Genomic DNA, 15385 nt, shown 5'->3' with positions numbered 1-15385 from the left:
GGTTTCAGCTCAGGTTGTGATCTCGGGGTTGTGAGATTGAGCCCTGCATCAGGCTCCGCGCTCAGTGGGGAGCCTGCCTGAGGATTCTCCCCCCCACCTCAACCCCTCCCGCTCGTTCTCTCTCTCTCTCATTCTCTGTAAAATAAATCTTTACAAAAATATGAAGGTGAAGCAATAGTTGTGTGCACAATGTATGAAATTTTCCAGGCTAAAGAAAAAACTTGTGTCTCCAGATGAAAAGGGCCCACCATATTCTATGCAAAATTCCTGAATCACAGGGAATCTCACAAAATTTGAGAAAGAAGTAATAGAGCGAGAAGTTGCTGGAATAATATCTACAGACTACTAAGGGAACAGGACTATGAAGAGTCAACCTTAAAATAGACACACAAAACTCACCTAATCCATCAAGATAAATTTCTGTTCCAGACACACCCCATCACACTTTCTAAGTCATTTCTTCAGAACATTACCACTCTTCAAATTTTCACTAGTTCCTGTCTCTATGTCTGTTTTCTGTCTCTGCTACTAGAATGTGAGATGCCTGATGTACAGGGAATTTATTTCCTGTAACAGTAGCTCTTAAAACAAATATTAATTGATTAACTGCCCACTTTAAGTTTTAGAATTTAAAGTCTTTTATACAGTAATTTGTAATATGTAAAATGTTTTGGACTTGAAGGTGTAGTTTTTAAAATTCATCTCAGGGCACCTGGGTGGCTCAGTGAGTTAAGCATCCAACTCTTCGTTTCGGCTCAGGTCCTGATCTCATGGGTCGTGAGATCAAGCCCCGCATCGTCGGGCTTCATGCTCAGTGGGAATCTGCTTGGATGTTCTCTCCCTCTGCCCCTTACCCTGCTAGCTCTTTCTCTCTCTCAAATAAACAAATCTTTAAAAAAAATAATAAAATAAAATTCATCTCCTATCAGATTTGTACCAGAGAAGTGAATCTTATCTATTTACAATTTTTTTTTTTGGTTCAAAAGATAAGATTTTTTAAAAAGTCTGTAGAAATTGTTATCAAGATTTTAACATTTTAAAATAAATGTGAAAAGCACTGTCCTGGTTATGCTGCTATTAATGTATATTTTCTTTTCCTTTCTTATTAAAGTGAAAAAACTCCAAAGCAAGAATGCTGTCTTTCTAAACATAAATATGTTTGAATGTATATCCATTCAAGTGAGCGAATGCTGTGTGTTGGGACTAAGTTCGTTTTTGCTTTCTATACAAGGACGGAGTGGCTTCTATGTAACAGCATAATGCTGGAGGTTGAGGGTCACCTATAGGTCCAGGAAGCCTGTCTTTGTGCAGTGAGGCAGGGTGGCCTGGTGGTCGGAACATGGCCTTCTGAGGCAGAATGCCTGAGCCTGAGTACCGTATCTCTATCCCCCACAGCAGGAGAGTAATGTAATTGCTCTGATTTTCAGATTGGAGGATGACGTTCATGATACTCAACATTTAATCAGCATTTTCATCATTAGGTATAAAGTGTGAATGGTAATGGAACAAAACGGCGTTCTTCAGAATTCTTAATATAACAAGACCGGCTCAATCAGAGCTGAGTTGTCCAGAGTCACTTCAAGACTAGCTGCTGTCAAGCCAAAAAAATAATAACAAAATAAATAAGAGGCACTGCAGAAGATACGAACAGAGGAAAGAAAACAACATGTCAATCAGAGAGCAGTTCATAAATAGGGGAGTCTTGTGGTTTGGAGCCCAACAGCCCGAGTCCCGCACAGAATGCCCACAGCTCCTCAGCCTCAGGCAGTCACTGCAGTTCTGACCCCATGTGTCCCGCCTGTACCACGGACATCAGACCCTCCCGGCTCCTGGGAGCTGCAAACACGAGCGTGCAAATCCCTGAGAACAGTGCCGAGCGCGTTATAAGTACCCAATAAATACTTAATACCTATTATCCTTTTTTTTTTTTTCAAAAAGAGACAAAAGTGCAAACCGTTGTCTGTGTCCCTGTATATGCAGTGCAGGAGAGAGGAGTGCTATTTTCTGGTCACATTGGGTGGATTGGATGCATTGTAGTCTGATAACATTTGAACTTTAAAACTCTACAGGTAATTCCCCTTATTTCAATTTGAGCCTCGCCAAGCATAAAATGTAAATGTATTCTTCACCATAAAACCATAAATTAATATTCTGGCATTCAAGCCAATCTCTGTGCCACAATAGTTGCAGATAAACTAAACTCCCATTGATGTGGGGGAGGGTTTTTCTATCTAGAGGGGACGGGGGTGCGCACGTGTCTGTCTGAGTGACAGGTGGCAGAGAACGAGGGAGAAAAGGCTGTGAGGTATGAACGTTTTCACTGCTGTGCATGAGTCATTAGGGCGACTCTTTGGGGTGTAGCCTCCACCACATCTCAACATCATCCCCCTGCATGTTTGGATGGGGTTGCAGAGTACGAGAAAGCTGTTGGCCCAACCATTGGCCGGTTGGGCAATAGATAAGGGAACTCCAGAAGCTCAATTTTCCCTCTAGCTTTTGTGCTTTTCATGACTTACGTCTCACAAACTGAGCTGAATCCATTTCCAAATCGGGAAGCACTTGAATCTCTTACTCCAAGCCCTATCACAAATCATGTTAATCATCTGTGTTTCAGTTTACCATCTCACGAACCCTCATCAGTTCCAAACCTGGCCCGTTCTTAGGGAGGCTTCAATCACTTCTAGAGTTCACCCCATGATATTAAATTAGCCATCCTTAAAAACCTGCCTTCATTAACCTGGAGAGGCTCACCAGTAGTCACGGAGAGACTTGCTGGATCCGACTCTTTGAATAAAGACCGACAAAGGGGAATTTAGTCTACTGTATATATATTTGCTGTTGTATTACCAGATGGGGACATTCCATCTGTAGCCTTCCCTGTTTGCTCTTGCGCGATTGTTAACATTTCGGTGTTTCTTTGGGTTCACAGAACACAGTGATACAGACCAGGAGACAGCGCTGGCAGGCGCACAGGGCTTCCTGGGCTGTCTCTCTGCCGTGCAGCTCAGCCACGTGGCTCCTCTGAAGGCCGCACTGCAGCCCAGCCACCTGGCCCCCATCACCATCTCGGGACATGTGACAGAGTCCAGCTGTGTGGCCCAGGGTGGTACTGATGCCACATCAAGAGAAAGGACACACTCGTTTGCAGGTGGTGTGTGGCCCCTCCTTTACGCGGTAACGAACACACTGATCCCCTGGGCATTGAGTCCTCCGATGCCGCTGAGGCAGCGGGTCCTCGAGGTGGCTTCTCAAAATTGGCTTTGTTGGTTGACGTCCAATTCTCTTTCCCATTTCTTCTCTAGATTCTCAGTGCCTTATTCATGTGGGCCCCTGAAGTTGACACTGCTGAGCTTCAAAAAAGTTGGCGACAGGGATCCCACATTGACCTCCATAATTCTGCTCTGGTTTAAAATGTTTTAAGACTTTTTTTTTTTTTTTCAAAATTTCTTCTTTTTGACTGGCTATATCACTCCCTTCCCCCCTTTTTTATTCTTTCCCTGCAGATCATTCAGGAACAAGAGATGACAGAGAACCCCTCGCTAATGCAATCAGAAGTGACTCTGCAGTGATTGGAGGTAACAGAAAGCATGGATGGGCTCTTCTTTGGTACTTGTCATTACTAGGAGTGGCGAATATTGAGCATCAGAGAAACCATGAAGAATTCACACACATCCCCAGGGTTAGGCACTGAGGCCTGAGGTCAACGGGAGTGGTTTATTATTTATACTGGATTGCCTTCTAGAGTCTTCTTGAGTTCCTGAATTCCTTGAAGATTTTCAGTATAAATAATGGATAATTTCACCAAGGCACCACACTCAAGGAATAGTTGCTAAACTGTGTAAAAATGAGTTATCATTTAGCTTGAAAGTGGCCTTCTACAATCCCTAGGGAAATCTGAATATACTTGAGGAAGCAGTACGATTTTTGTTGGCTTCTTGGACTTTGTTGTACTGCTTCTGCAAGAGTTTATGTAAAAAGCAGGAAAAACTTATATTTTATGTTGTGGTCATGCTCAATAAAATGGATATTTCCATGGTTTAGGTGCTCACATCAATGAATATTACATTTTTAGTTGCATTTTTGTCAAATATTAGGCTAATGGAATAAAAGTGATTCATAGTCATTTTTAAATTGCAGAATTAACACAAAAAAATTTAAGTATATCTTCCTGGCAATGAAACAGCATATTCTCTGAGACATAATTTATTTAAAACCAACCCCCCAAAAATACCGTCTTCTTCCTGATCAGTGGTCTTAAGAAGGTTATTAATAAGATAATGGAAATGCTTAGTGGCTCACCTTTTCTCCGCAGTCTGCGTAGGATAAGGACATAAAAAGTAAACAGTTATTTTATTACATTGCCAGATAATGTGATTATTCTTTTACTTGGGCAGTTTTTGTGGGCTTTATACCTGATCCATTTGTTCTATTTTTTGTACCTTTACTCATCCAGACATCAGCCCCCTTTAAGAAGTTGGGATTTTACTGAGACAGTAGTACTAGTCAAATCTTTGTGAGGATATTAACATCCCCATTGCTATTTCAGGTATTTTTCTTTTAGCAAACTAATGGTGTATAAATTAAAGATACCCAAGATAGAATTCCCATTTAGTCATATAACAAGCAAAAAATAAACAACGGTAAGACCTGCTAGAAGAGTAGTTAATAGCTGAATAACTGCATGTCTAAAAGAAATACATGAATATATTATTATTAATACATTATATGGTAAAACCTCATTTAAAGCTCTAGCATTTAATGTGCTTCACGTTTTAAACTAGGATTCCTTGTCAAGCAGATTGTCGCAGTCTCATAATGGTGCTTCGTTTATACATTTAACTAGTATAGATATAGGGAGATAAAGACACAAAGATAGATATACATAGAGAGTGACTGGACAGTCAAGCCAATGTTAGAACGAAATATTTAATCTTTAGAATACTGTTGCTTTGGGCAGAGATCATTGGGAAGATTTACAGACTAAAGGAGGGGTGTGTTGATAAGTCATTCTATGTTACTCTGGAACGGGAACAAGTTATGAGTCACCTGTGAAATCTCGCTTGGCTCAAACACAGAGCACAGACAAAGGGTGGAAAATTTGCAGCCCAGGGATTGAGGGTCTAGGAATCCAGTGGCGTCTGCTTTTGGGCATTGCAGAGACTGAGTGTCAGAAGCAAAGCAGCTGGGCATGGCCGTTTAAGCTCCAAAGGCCTTGTCTGGGACCACATGCGATTTATCTGCTAAATCACAGAATATCATCCTCTGGGGCGTTTCTCCATCTGGTAGCATCGTAATATAATTTTTCACCCGTTGTCTAGTTACTCGTAAATAGCACCCACTGTGTAGCCATAATTAATCCATTTAAAATTTCTTCAAATTGGCTAATCGCCCTATGTTCTACATTGTAGATGATCTTTGTCTTCACTTACAAACACTGAATAATGTAAGATGGGAAAATTGTTTATAAGACATTTAAAACTGGTGACCCAGATATTATAGAGAATTTCTGGCCAGGCTATGCAGATAAGGATGGTGAGATTTAGACAGAGAGAAAGCTGCACAGTATCTTCATAAAAACACAGTCAGACAGGGCCTCAGATGGCAATGTCATGGAGCACAGTGCTTGGCGGTATTTTATTTAGTGTGTTGTTTTTTTTGTTTGTTTAACAGGTTAGATCAAGGTTTCCTTGGACATGACAAATCCTGACATAATACCTTCCCCCAAATTAAAGGAGATAAATCACATACATGGAACAAACTAGTTCCAGAGTCCATTCACGATTATGACTGTCTGGGTATCTCGTCTGGGCCACTGTAATGTTGATGTTTATTTTATAATTGCTGTCGCCTGCTCTCTATAATAGACTTCATCAGTTTTTCACATTGAAATTATTCAGAATGTCTCTCTTGATACAAGAGGCCTATAACAAGATGCCAGACAATAGAAATATTTGTAGCAACTCAACTGCTGAGAGGCAAAATATATAACAACAATTAGATACTCTGAATAAAGTTATTACTTACTAATATAACTAATAATGGATATGTAGTGAATTTTTTAGATTTCAAGTGCAGAATTTGGTGCCACGTTTATATTAGATTTATGAGCAAAGAATTGCTGTCCTTCTCAGGTAAGTTTGACCCAGCCAAAAATCGGCTCGGCCATTGGCAGTATTATGATTTGCTGTAGTGAATCCGCCCATTAAATCATATGCTCAGGAATTAACTGTGATTGGTGAGAAATCACAGTTTCTGGTGATAATGATTCAGTGTGTTGGCTTGGTGGACTCCGTTAGAGTTATATGCACCTAATCGAAACTGGAAGGAAGAATCCTAGCTTTACAATATGACAGGTGATCCACGTTGTTGTTTTCACTGTACCTATTTTTGTCTAAAAACAACTACATCAGTTAATACCTCCACTGTTTTCATCAGAAAAGTCTAAGTATTAGGAAACTCTCAAACTCATGGTGACAGGCAGTAGTTTTCCAAATTCTATTTTTCATTTGAAAGCTTGACTTTTATCACTGGTAACATATATTGTCAGTTACTTTTTCTTGAAGTGACGGACTTACTTCACTCATTTCAGAGAAAGTATCTGTCGAATATCCAAGTCAAAACAACCATGGTTTATCAATCATTCTTTCAAATAAAAATGGTGTTCCATGAAGCCAAAAGTTGAGCTCACAAGTCAGCTTTTAACACAAACGCTTTTCCTGGGACACCCACTGTACTTGGAGATACACCCCAAGTACTTTCCATTTCATCGCCCAAAATGTTAAAAAGGCATGTAGCCAAAGGTCAAGATTTCATAAAATAAGTAATTTTTAGTGCTTCATCGAGGACACTCTTAAGTGAAGCTAGCTTTTTTCTTTTTTTCCGGGGTTGCCTGACAGTGTAATAATGAATTCAGTGACCACTGTTACAGTTCGGTAGCCTTGCCTTAATTCATGCTAAGGTACCAGGAATTTTACCCAACCTTGTTTTACATTAGCAGTGGGTATGTCAACACAATGGAAAAGGCATCTTAGAATTATTATGAAAATAGCTTTGACCCCGTGGACCTCCTCAAAGTGTCCTGGGACCCAAAAGGGACTCACAGATCACACTTCGAAGAACTTCTGGCCCAATGTAATGCCAAGGTTGATGCCCATATATGGGCATAGTTAACAGTTGTGGTATTTAAATCTTTTATTTACAACCTTTACAACATTTACAATGTTTCAGAATATCAGTATTCCTCATACAGAAATAAGCTAAATAATCTATATTATCCGTATTAATATATTTCACTAGTCAGGATTATTCAGATGCATGCAGTAGAACGAACTATTGCGAATCAACTGAATTACAGTGTTTAAATATTTAAGTACAAAGACACATTTAATCACTTTACCATCTTACTACTATCTATAATTTTAAAGTAATTAAAATTTGTGTATTAATATGCAATGATCACATGGTCTTAGAGATGTGTTGGTAACATCTTGTGTTTAATGTAAAATGCACTAAAAAATTAAAAAAAAATAAATGGAAACGCACTGAATAAATCCAGTATAATATGCGTGTAGAGTAGTAAATGGAGGCGAACCCACCAGGCTGATAGAACTCAGAAACAAACTCCATATATTATGATACCACCTGATCCAGAAATACTTGAGGTTTGGATATTTTTTTAATTTATAGATACCAGATGCTCAATTTATGTGGAAAATAATTTTCTTATGACTTACTAAACCCTGAAGTGCGCAGGGCTTCCATTTCGACACAAATTCTGATTTTACATTCTTTTTCTCCTCTCTCGCTAGGTTTGATAGCTGTTGTGGTCTTTATCTTGCTGTGCATCGCTGCCGTAGCCGTTCGCATTTATCAGCAGAAAAGGTTATACAAAAGAAACGAGGCGAAAAGGTCAGAGAACGTAGACAGTGCTGAGGCTGTTTTGAAAAGTGAGCTTAATATACAAAGTGCAGTCAATGAAAATCAGAAAGAGTACTTCTTCTGATTGGCGGCTGTGATTTAACTTGCGATTCCGGCAGTCTGTTTTAATAGCCAGGGGCTCTCGATGGACAAGAAAAGGCTCTTACACTGAATGTACAGGCAATGGATTTTCAGCACTGCCATCTTGCCATATCCAGACTCGAGATGGCTGCGGGAGGCCTCATCCGGTGACGTATTTCCCATAGCAGTCGTTCTAGAGAACAAGGAATTCGATATTGCTCTTAATTTCCAGCTGTTCTGATAGGATCTAAAATGGAAGTTTGACTGGCTTGATGACTACGGTTTTTGAACGTGAAAACTGTAGCCCTGGTCTCTCAACCAGGTGATACATCCCTTTTGTTAGAGGGAAAAAATCAAAATTGGATGATAATAACTGGCTTTTTTTGAGAACATGCTCTGTGTTTGCTTTAGTGTCCCTCCAGTGTTATTCATAGACCTGGAAATGCTTCTCAGATCCTGTTTGGCTGGTGTTTGCATCTTCAGTGGCCAAAAGTATATCAACCCTTTGCCTTTCTCTGTATTACATTCAATACAATTTATCAATAGTCTCAAAAGGTGTTTTGTTGTCGTTGCTTTGATCGTATTGCTCTTTTTCTATTGGACTCTTCTTAATGATTTTGAACGCATTAGGTTTTGAGTGTCAGACTTTAGCTCTGAATGTAAAATCCATATGTGACAAGACTCAGAGTGCATTGGTTGTCAGCGTGTGGTGTCCTACCTTTTAAATTTCTCATCATCTGCTATCCGTGTTCAGTGGTGGCAGTAGGGAAGACGCTGGATAAATGCCAATTTCCCAAAGAATGTGAAGTGTTTGCAACTACCAAGCTTGTTGATATAAAGAACACAATTCTTAACAATGCCAAAAAAATTATTTTTATTTACAACTGTAATGTCTCATATGAAACATACTTTTGAGAATACTTTCCCTGAGACTTATGCCAGTTTTGGGTTTTTTTCAGGTTTGTACTTCTGTTTTTCTAAAGCTTGTCACCAAATTTTCTTTGATCTCCCTTGACTATATTCCACAGAGCACATTCCTGATGCATTAAAAAGAAAAAGGGACAATTTGAGGTAGAGAGCTCCGTTCCCCATTCTAAAACATATACCCCTTCAGGCATACATTTTTCCATGCACTGACCTCCAGGATAGGCTTTTTGAAATAGAAACTGCAATCATGCCCCCTTTCACCAAAGCCAGTGGAGTAGTTAAAGGATGCTCACTCTAAGGGGTGATGGCATATTATCTGATCTGTGCGAAGTCTGCCATTCTGTCATGTCTCATTTATGGTGATGGGGTAATTTCTTAAAAAGTACCAGGAATCAATATAACCTACTAACTAGTACATTCTGATTAGGGTGTGTATACATACCAAGAGATCAGAGAATTATCAGTAACCTTATGAAACTTGTTACAATAATGGATTTTGAGGCAAAGCAAATAAGATGCGTGCATGTAGTTATCTTGAAATTTCATAAGCCAATTATATAGTAAAGGCACTTTGCTATTTATGCTCACACATTCCAGGTGCCTGGCAAGGAAAAATTGGATTCCTTCATTTGTTCACACCAGAACAATTTGGAAATACATAAATTAAGCATCATATTTTCCTTCTTAACCTCCTTACAAAAGCTGCCTGTCTTTCCCATAGCTCTATAACCATTTTACTGTTTCTGTAAATGCCTGACTAAATCTTAGGATATGAATTAACATAGTAGCGTATGAAGGATCTATGTTGATAAATGGCATACTTTTTTTTTTTAATTGAAAGACTTGAAGGATTGAACACAGAAATGGTAGTTTTTATTTGATGCAAAGCTGAATACAAGCATAATAACGGCTCTGAATCTGTTGCAAGTGTTCATGTGATTTAGTAGCCGCATTAACCTGCTTGGGGATGTAGACAGGTTTATAGATGGTGAAGCCTCATGGTTCTGTGTGGTCCGCACTGCTAGAAACTGCAGCATTATGGCATCAAAACGCATTGATTCATCATATGTCATGATTTTCATGTCCTGATTTGTAATCTATTCCTTCTTTTTTTCTTAATAAAATGCATTTTTTGAAGTAAAATGCAGAATATATTTTAAGAGATGTTGTATAAAAGTTTAAAATGAGGGAATTATACTGGATTTTCATTTTCTTAAAACAGTAAAAAGATGTGTAGATGTTCACCTTCTTTACTGGTGGTCTGTGTTTTTTAAGCCTTTTGGTACATCCCATGATTATTATGAATTATTAACAAAAACTGCATTTGTCATGCGTTTTCCTTTTAAGTGGACGCAAAAGTGACAGAAAAAAATTAGAAATATGTTTATTGATTATAACAAGTAAAGGCAGTTAAACTACATTTAAAGTTTTGCCAGAGACAATATTTTGTCAGCAATTGTTTGTTGAAATGTTTTGTATTTTTAAATTGGTGATACCCTTCTACTTCTGCAGAGAGAGCTTGGCCAGTGAGCACTATATTGATACACAGGATTATATGGAGGAATATAGCGTACCCTTCTATAATATAAAAGTTTAAAAAATTCTTATCTGTGATTTCAAATGAAAACAATATATAATTAACATTCTCTTTTTGAGATGACTAACTTTCCAAATCTCATTAAATTCAGATGTACAGTATGCAAATAGAGTGGAGTTAATGTCGCACTGAAGACTTGGCTCTATGAAATGGGGGTCATCTGTGGGAAATGGCATCTTCATTTTGTGGAAGCTGTGTCACTGAAATGGCCCTTGTCCACTGTAAGAAATAGCTTCATTTTTTAAAAAATCCTTTCCTAAGTGTCACTCTTTGAAACACATTTAATAAATTCTTTAGACAGCAAGGTAAACAAGGAAAAGCAACAGACAGCCAACCAAACAGAAGCCAATTATTTAAAAGTGTTATCGGTAAAAAATAAAACTCAGTTATTTTACCAGCAAAAGTGGGTTTATTCAGGGAGAGCAGAGAAATGTAATCTGGGACAAGAGCCTATGGCAAAATTGTAGGCAAGTTGGCTGAACAAAGGGGTGGGGAGGATGCTGTGGAGTGGCTTTTCATTGGCTGAGCTGTTGCCAGGTAGGGGAGGAGGAAAGCCCTTCTCTCTGCCGGGGTAGTAAAGTAGTTTCCAGTGCGAGGTGGTCTTTTCCTATTGGGTCTGCAGTTGAGTGATAGGACTTCAGAGCTCCCCCTGTTGCCCTCCCCCACTCTATTCTACGAGGTTTCCTTTTATAAAATTTTCACAAAATCATCTTTCATTAGTTGGTATTGTTCTTCCTATATAACGGAATCTTGGAACAATGTCCATCATGCACCTGGAGAGCACTGATATGTTGTTATATAATAATATCTATAGTGCAGACCGCTCAGTTTTACCAATGAAATGTCTAGGATGCAGATAAATGAGGCGATGTCCCCAAAGGGATATGTAGCAATGCGAAAATGGTGAAGCTGTGACTAGAATTTCCTTTTTACTCCACATGTTGCTGATCTTGGTACTTCCAAGACCTCGAGTTTTGACAGTTAACTAGTGGTGTAGAAAATTGGAAGGGACTTGGTGTCCTTTTTGACAAGAATGACCTATAGTTCTAATCTTTCCGGTATCCTTTAAAATGAACATAAACCTTTACCTGATAGGTCAGATTTGGTTTTCTTTAAAAAATATGTATTAAGTTGATGGCCCTGGACTCCAGGAGAGATAATTATAACTGGAGCATTTTTATGTAGTCTTTGTGAAATACATAATATGAGTTAGATCTGACAGATTGAGTCACCAAATATTTTCCTTATAATGAAGAAACAGATGACATAGACCCAACTCATATCAACCTATGTTCAGTTGATTGACTTTCCAGTCCTGTGTCAACTACATGATGAATCTACCAGAAACCTTCAGGATGTCCTGGCAGTTCTTTTATTTTCCCAAAGTTTTGGGTGATGGAGAGTGGTAACAGGGAAGAAAGAGAATAGAAGCCCACTGTCTGTGTGTTGGGGACATGTGCGAGTGAGCACATGCATGTGTACAAGAAGGAATACAAAATGAGAAAGAGAATATGAAATAGTGTGCATATAATTTAGTAAAAGAGTTGGACTTTTGATGTGGCAGTAGCTTCCCTGGGGGACGGTTTTGAAGATTTGCAAATGAAAATAAATGGAATGGAAAACGATCTGACCCACGATTGTAACGGCTTCGCCAGTGCAGTCATTTTTCCCTTCTTTTCCCTACTTATTTATTTATGTATTTATTTATTTATTTATTTATTAAGATTTTATTTATCTTTTGACACACAGAGAGAGATAGCGAGAGAGGGAACACAAGCAGGGGGAGTGGGAGAGGGAGAAGCAGGCTTACGCAGAGCAGGGAGCCCGATGCGGGGCTCGATCCTAGGACCCTGGGATCATGACCTGAACCGAAGGCAGACGCTTAACGACTGAGCCACCCAGGTGCCCCTCTTTTCCCTATTTATAACATATTTAAATTTTTGTTAAAAAATACATGAATGTATTTAAAAAATGAAACCAGCATAAGAAATCTTGCAAGGAAAAACAGTTCTCTGTTGCCATATCCCCTCCTGGTCACCTTCGGCTCCTTTACCTGCCTCTTGGGAGCTGTCGCCATTTTTTAATCACATGCTATAGCAGACTGGGTTCCCTGGGAGGTAAACTCAGAAATAGCAGTTATCATGAAGGACATTTATCAGGGGTACTGTCCGGATCAACATCTGTGGGGGGCAGAGGGGACAAGGCAGGATGGGGCTGATGGAGAAGCTGGGCTGCGGGGCAGTCACCCAAGGGTGCAGCCAATCCTGCTCCTAGGGCCCCTTAAAGATGTCCTGAGTGGGAGTGAGGGGGCTGGGTATTTACACTCTTGTATCAACCAGGCATTGGGTGTTGACTGCCCGGTGAAGTGGGCATGAACTTGGACAAACAGCTCTCTTCAGCTTCAGCAGCTCCTAAAGGAGGAGGACAAAAACTGCTCAGTGTCTGGGGGAAATAAATCCTTCAGTCCTGCAACAGGGATCTGGGTGGCCCAGCTCAGCATCCCTGAGGGTTCACCCTGCTGGTGAGCCTCACTTCCTGGGAAACATACACAAGGAAGGAGGATGGAACAGACCACAGACCCTGCCCCTGCAGGAGATCTCTTGGCTGCAGCTGGTACTCATTCTCTCCCTCCTCCGCTGCCCATGCAGGACTCCAATCACTCCAGCTGACAGCCCTGCAGAGAGTTTGAACCCTTGTCTCCTACGACCTCTCAAGCTATAGCTGCTGCTCTTTTGCATTTACCATTAAAATTGGTCAAAGGAGTATCTACTTGCCAAACATATTCCTCCTTGTCCCTAAAGTGTGACAGTGACTCTCTCTTATCACCAGTCGGACAATTACCCCTGACATAGCCGCCCACAAAACATTGCATCAGCCAAAGATCCACGTTACAGCAAAGGATCTATGGGAGTGAGCACATTTCCGTGAGATCTGCTGGTCCTTCTATATCATACCCTCAGAAGGTCTCTGTAGATCCTCAAAAGGTGGTGTTGGCTGATACCTTACAGGTGATAAAGACAACTCATATCTGAAATAAGTAATGATTCCAATCCAAAGTAACGTCTAATCCTTTCAGGATAGAAAAGATCTGATGTAGTCAACTTGCCAGAAAATTGGTGTTTTTTAGAGGGGAACCATTCTGGGGAATGGACACTGGTCTCTATGGCTGAGCATTTGAACGTTCAGGAGAGATGTTATTATCAGTCCTGAGGAGCTCATGCTTCCATTCCTGCCTCCACAGCTACTCTGTTCATGCATCCATTGACCTAGCAGTGACCAGTGATTGAGGTTGGTTGATACTAACTGCTTAAGTCATTCTGTCTACTTGGCTGTTCAGTGATTGTCTCATGGCGCATATGCTTTCTGGTGGCCAAAGATCTTTACATTTTGTGCTCACCCCATAGGTACATCCATCTGCTTCTATTTCAGACCTTCTTGTCTCTGATCTTCCAAATCTCCTAGAACCCTGACAAACTGGCCAAATTACTGCCCATAAGTCCATATATATTATAACCTTGAGCCCTTTCTTTCACACAAACTGGATGACCATGGCATCATCCAGAAGTTCTGCTCCTTTGGAGGGTTTCTCCTCATCACCATCTTTCTGTGGCCCTCTGATTACAACTCTAGTGACTGGTGTTACCTTCCATTTCAGCTTGCGCTCACGTTCTCAATCAAGCCATCTGTGCAGCAGGTTCATACTTTTCCCTTCTCCGGCAGCTGGTAATAAGGGGTCATTCGTGCAACTCTAAGTGTAAGCTGCGGGAACTGTGCTGGAGAAGAGTAGTGGATGATGTAAGGATCTGGCCCGATGGCTTGTGTAGCTTTTTGTGCCTGCTCATGCTTGATCCCACATGTACCGTTGCCCATTTGTGTTGGCTTTCAGCTGAGCCCAGATGACTTGTGACTTGGTGGGTCTGAGAGAACCCAGCTCATTATAGGCAAATTTGCCCACAGTTAGTGAGGCACTTCCTCTGTAGCAGGGTTCAGTAGCGTGTCAGGAGATTTTATGTTTATTTTATTTTTTTTAAAGATTTTATTTATTTATTTGTCAGAGAGAAAGAGAGCACAAGCAGGGGGAGCGGCAGGCAGAGGGAGAAGCAGGCTCCCCGCTGAGCAAGGAGCCTGATGCGGGACTCGATCCCAGGACCCTGGGATCATGAGCTGAGCCGAAGGCAGAGGCTTAACCAACTGAGCCACCCAGGCATCCCAGGAGATTTTTTTTTTTTTAAGAGAGTTGTATGTTTCTCTGCTGCAGATGACATGGCATTGCTCCCAAACCTTGAATTTCTGCAGTGTGATGTTCCTGTTGTCAATGACCAATGACATCTGTACAGCATATCATACAGTGATACCACATAGGGTCTGTAGGGTTGTATGGTCCAAGGGGCCTGACTACTTATCTGCTGTCTAGACCCACTGTAGAACCTGTTCTTCTTCAGCCCCATTCAAAGCTGGCTGAAGCCTTACATGTCACCCAGTGTTTGGTCACAGATCTATTCCCAAGTGTGGAAAAGGCTGCTTCCAGAACCCAAAGAAGCCTACCAGGCACCGTGCTATCTTTTTCATAGTGGGAAATGAGAGAGGCAAGACTTTGTTATTGACTTTGGAGAGAGGTTGCATGCCCTAGATGAGGGGTCAGCAAACTTTCTGTAAGATGTTTTAGGCTTGTGGGCCATAGAGTCTCTGCCACAACTCCTCAACTCCGTCATTGTCACATGAGAGCATCCATAGACAATATGTAAAAAAAAAAAGAGTATAGCTGTATTCCCCCAAAGCTGTGCAAAAAGCTGGAAGTAGGCTAGAATTGATCCACAGGCCATAGTTTTCAGACCTCTGCCCTAAAACCCCAGATTTTTTTTT

At 40.5% G+C, this 15385-nt stretch overlaps 1 protein-coding gene across 1 annotated transcript in view; it reads left to right on the top strand.

Annotated features, from left to right (window-relative positions):
- LOC123326892 (contactin-associated protein-like 4) overlaps positions 1–8002 on the top strand; it is a 36288-nt gene extending 28286 nt beyond the window's left edge. Inside the window, exons 8-10 of the mRNA XM_044922064.1 lie at positions 2930–3148; positions 3504–3575; positions 7809–8002. Of these exons, the coding sequence (XP_044777999.1) occupies positions 2930–3148; positions 3504–3575; positions 7809–8002 (485 nt within the window). The remainder of the gene's footprint in view (positions 1–2929; positions 3149–3503; positions 3576–7808) is intronic.
- Positions 8003–15385: the final 7383 nt, after the last annotated feature.

Source organism: Neomonachus schauinslandi, chromosome 16 (genome assembly GCF_002201575.2).
Source record: "Neomonachus schauinslandi chromosome 16, ASM220157v2, whole genome shotgun sequence".
Lineage (NCBI taxonomy): Eukaryota > Metazoa > Chordata > Mammalia > Carnivora > Phocidae > Neomonachus > Neomonachus schauinslandi.
Note: the sequence above shows the minus strand (reverse complement) of the source record. Positions and strands in the feature narration are given on the sequence as shown.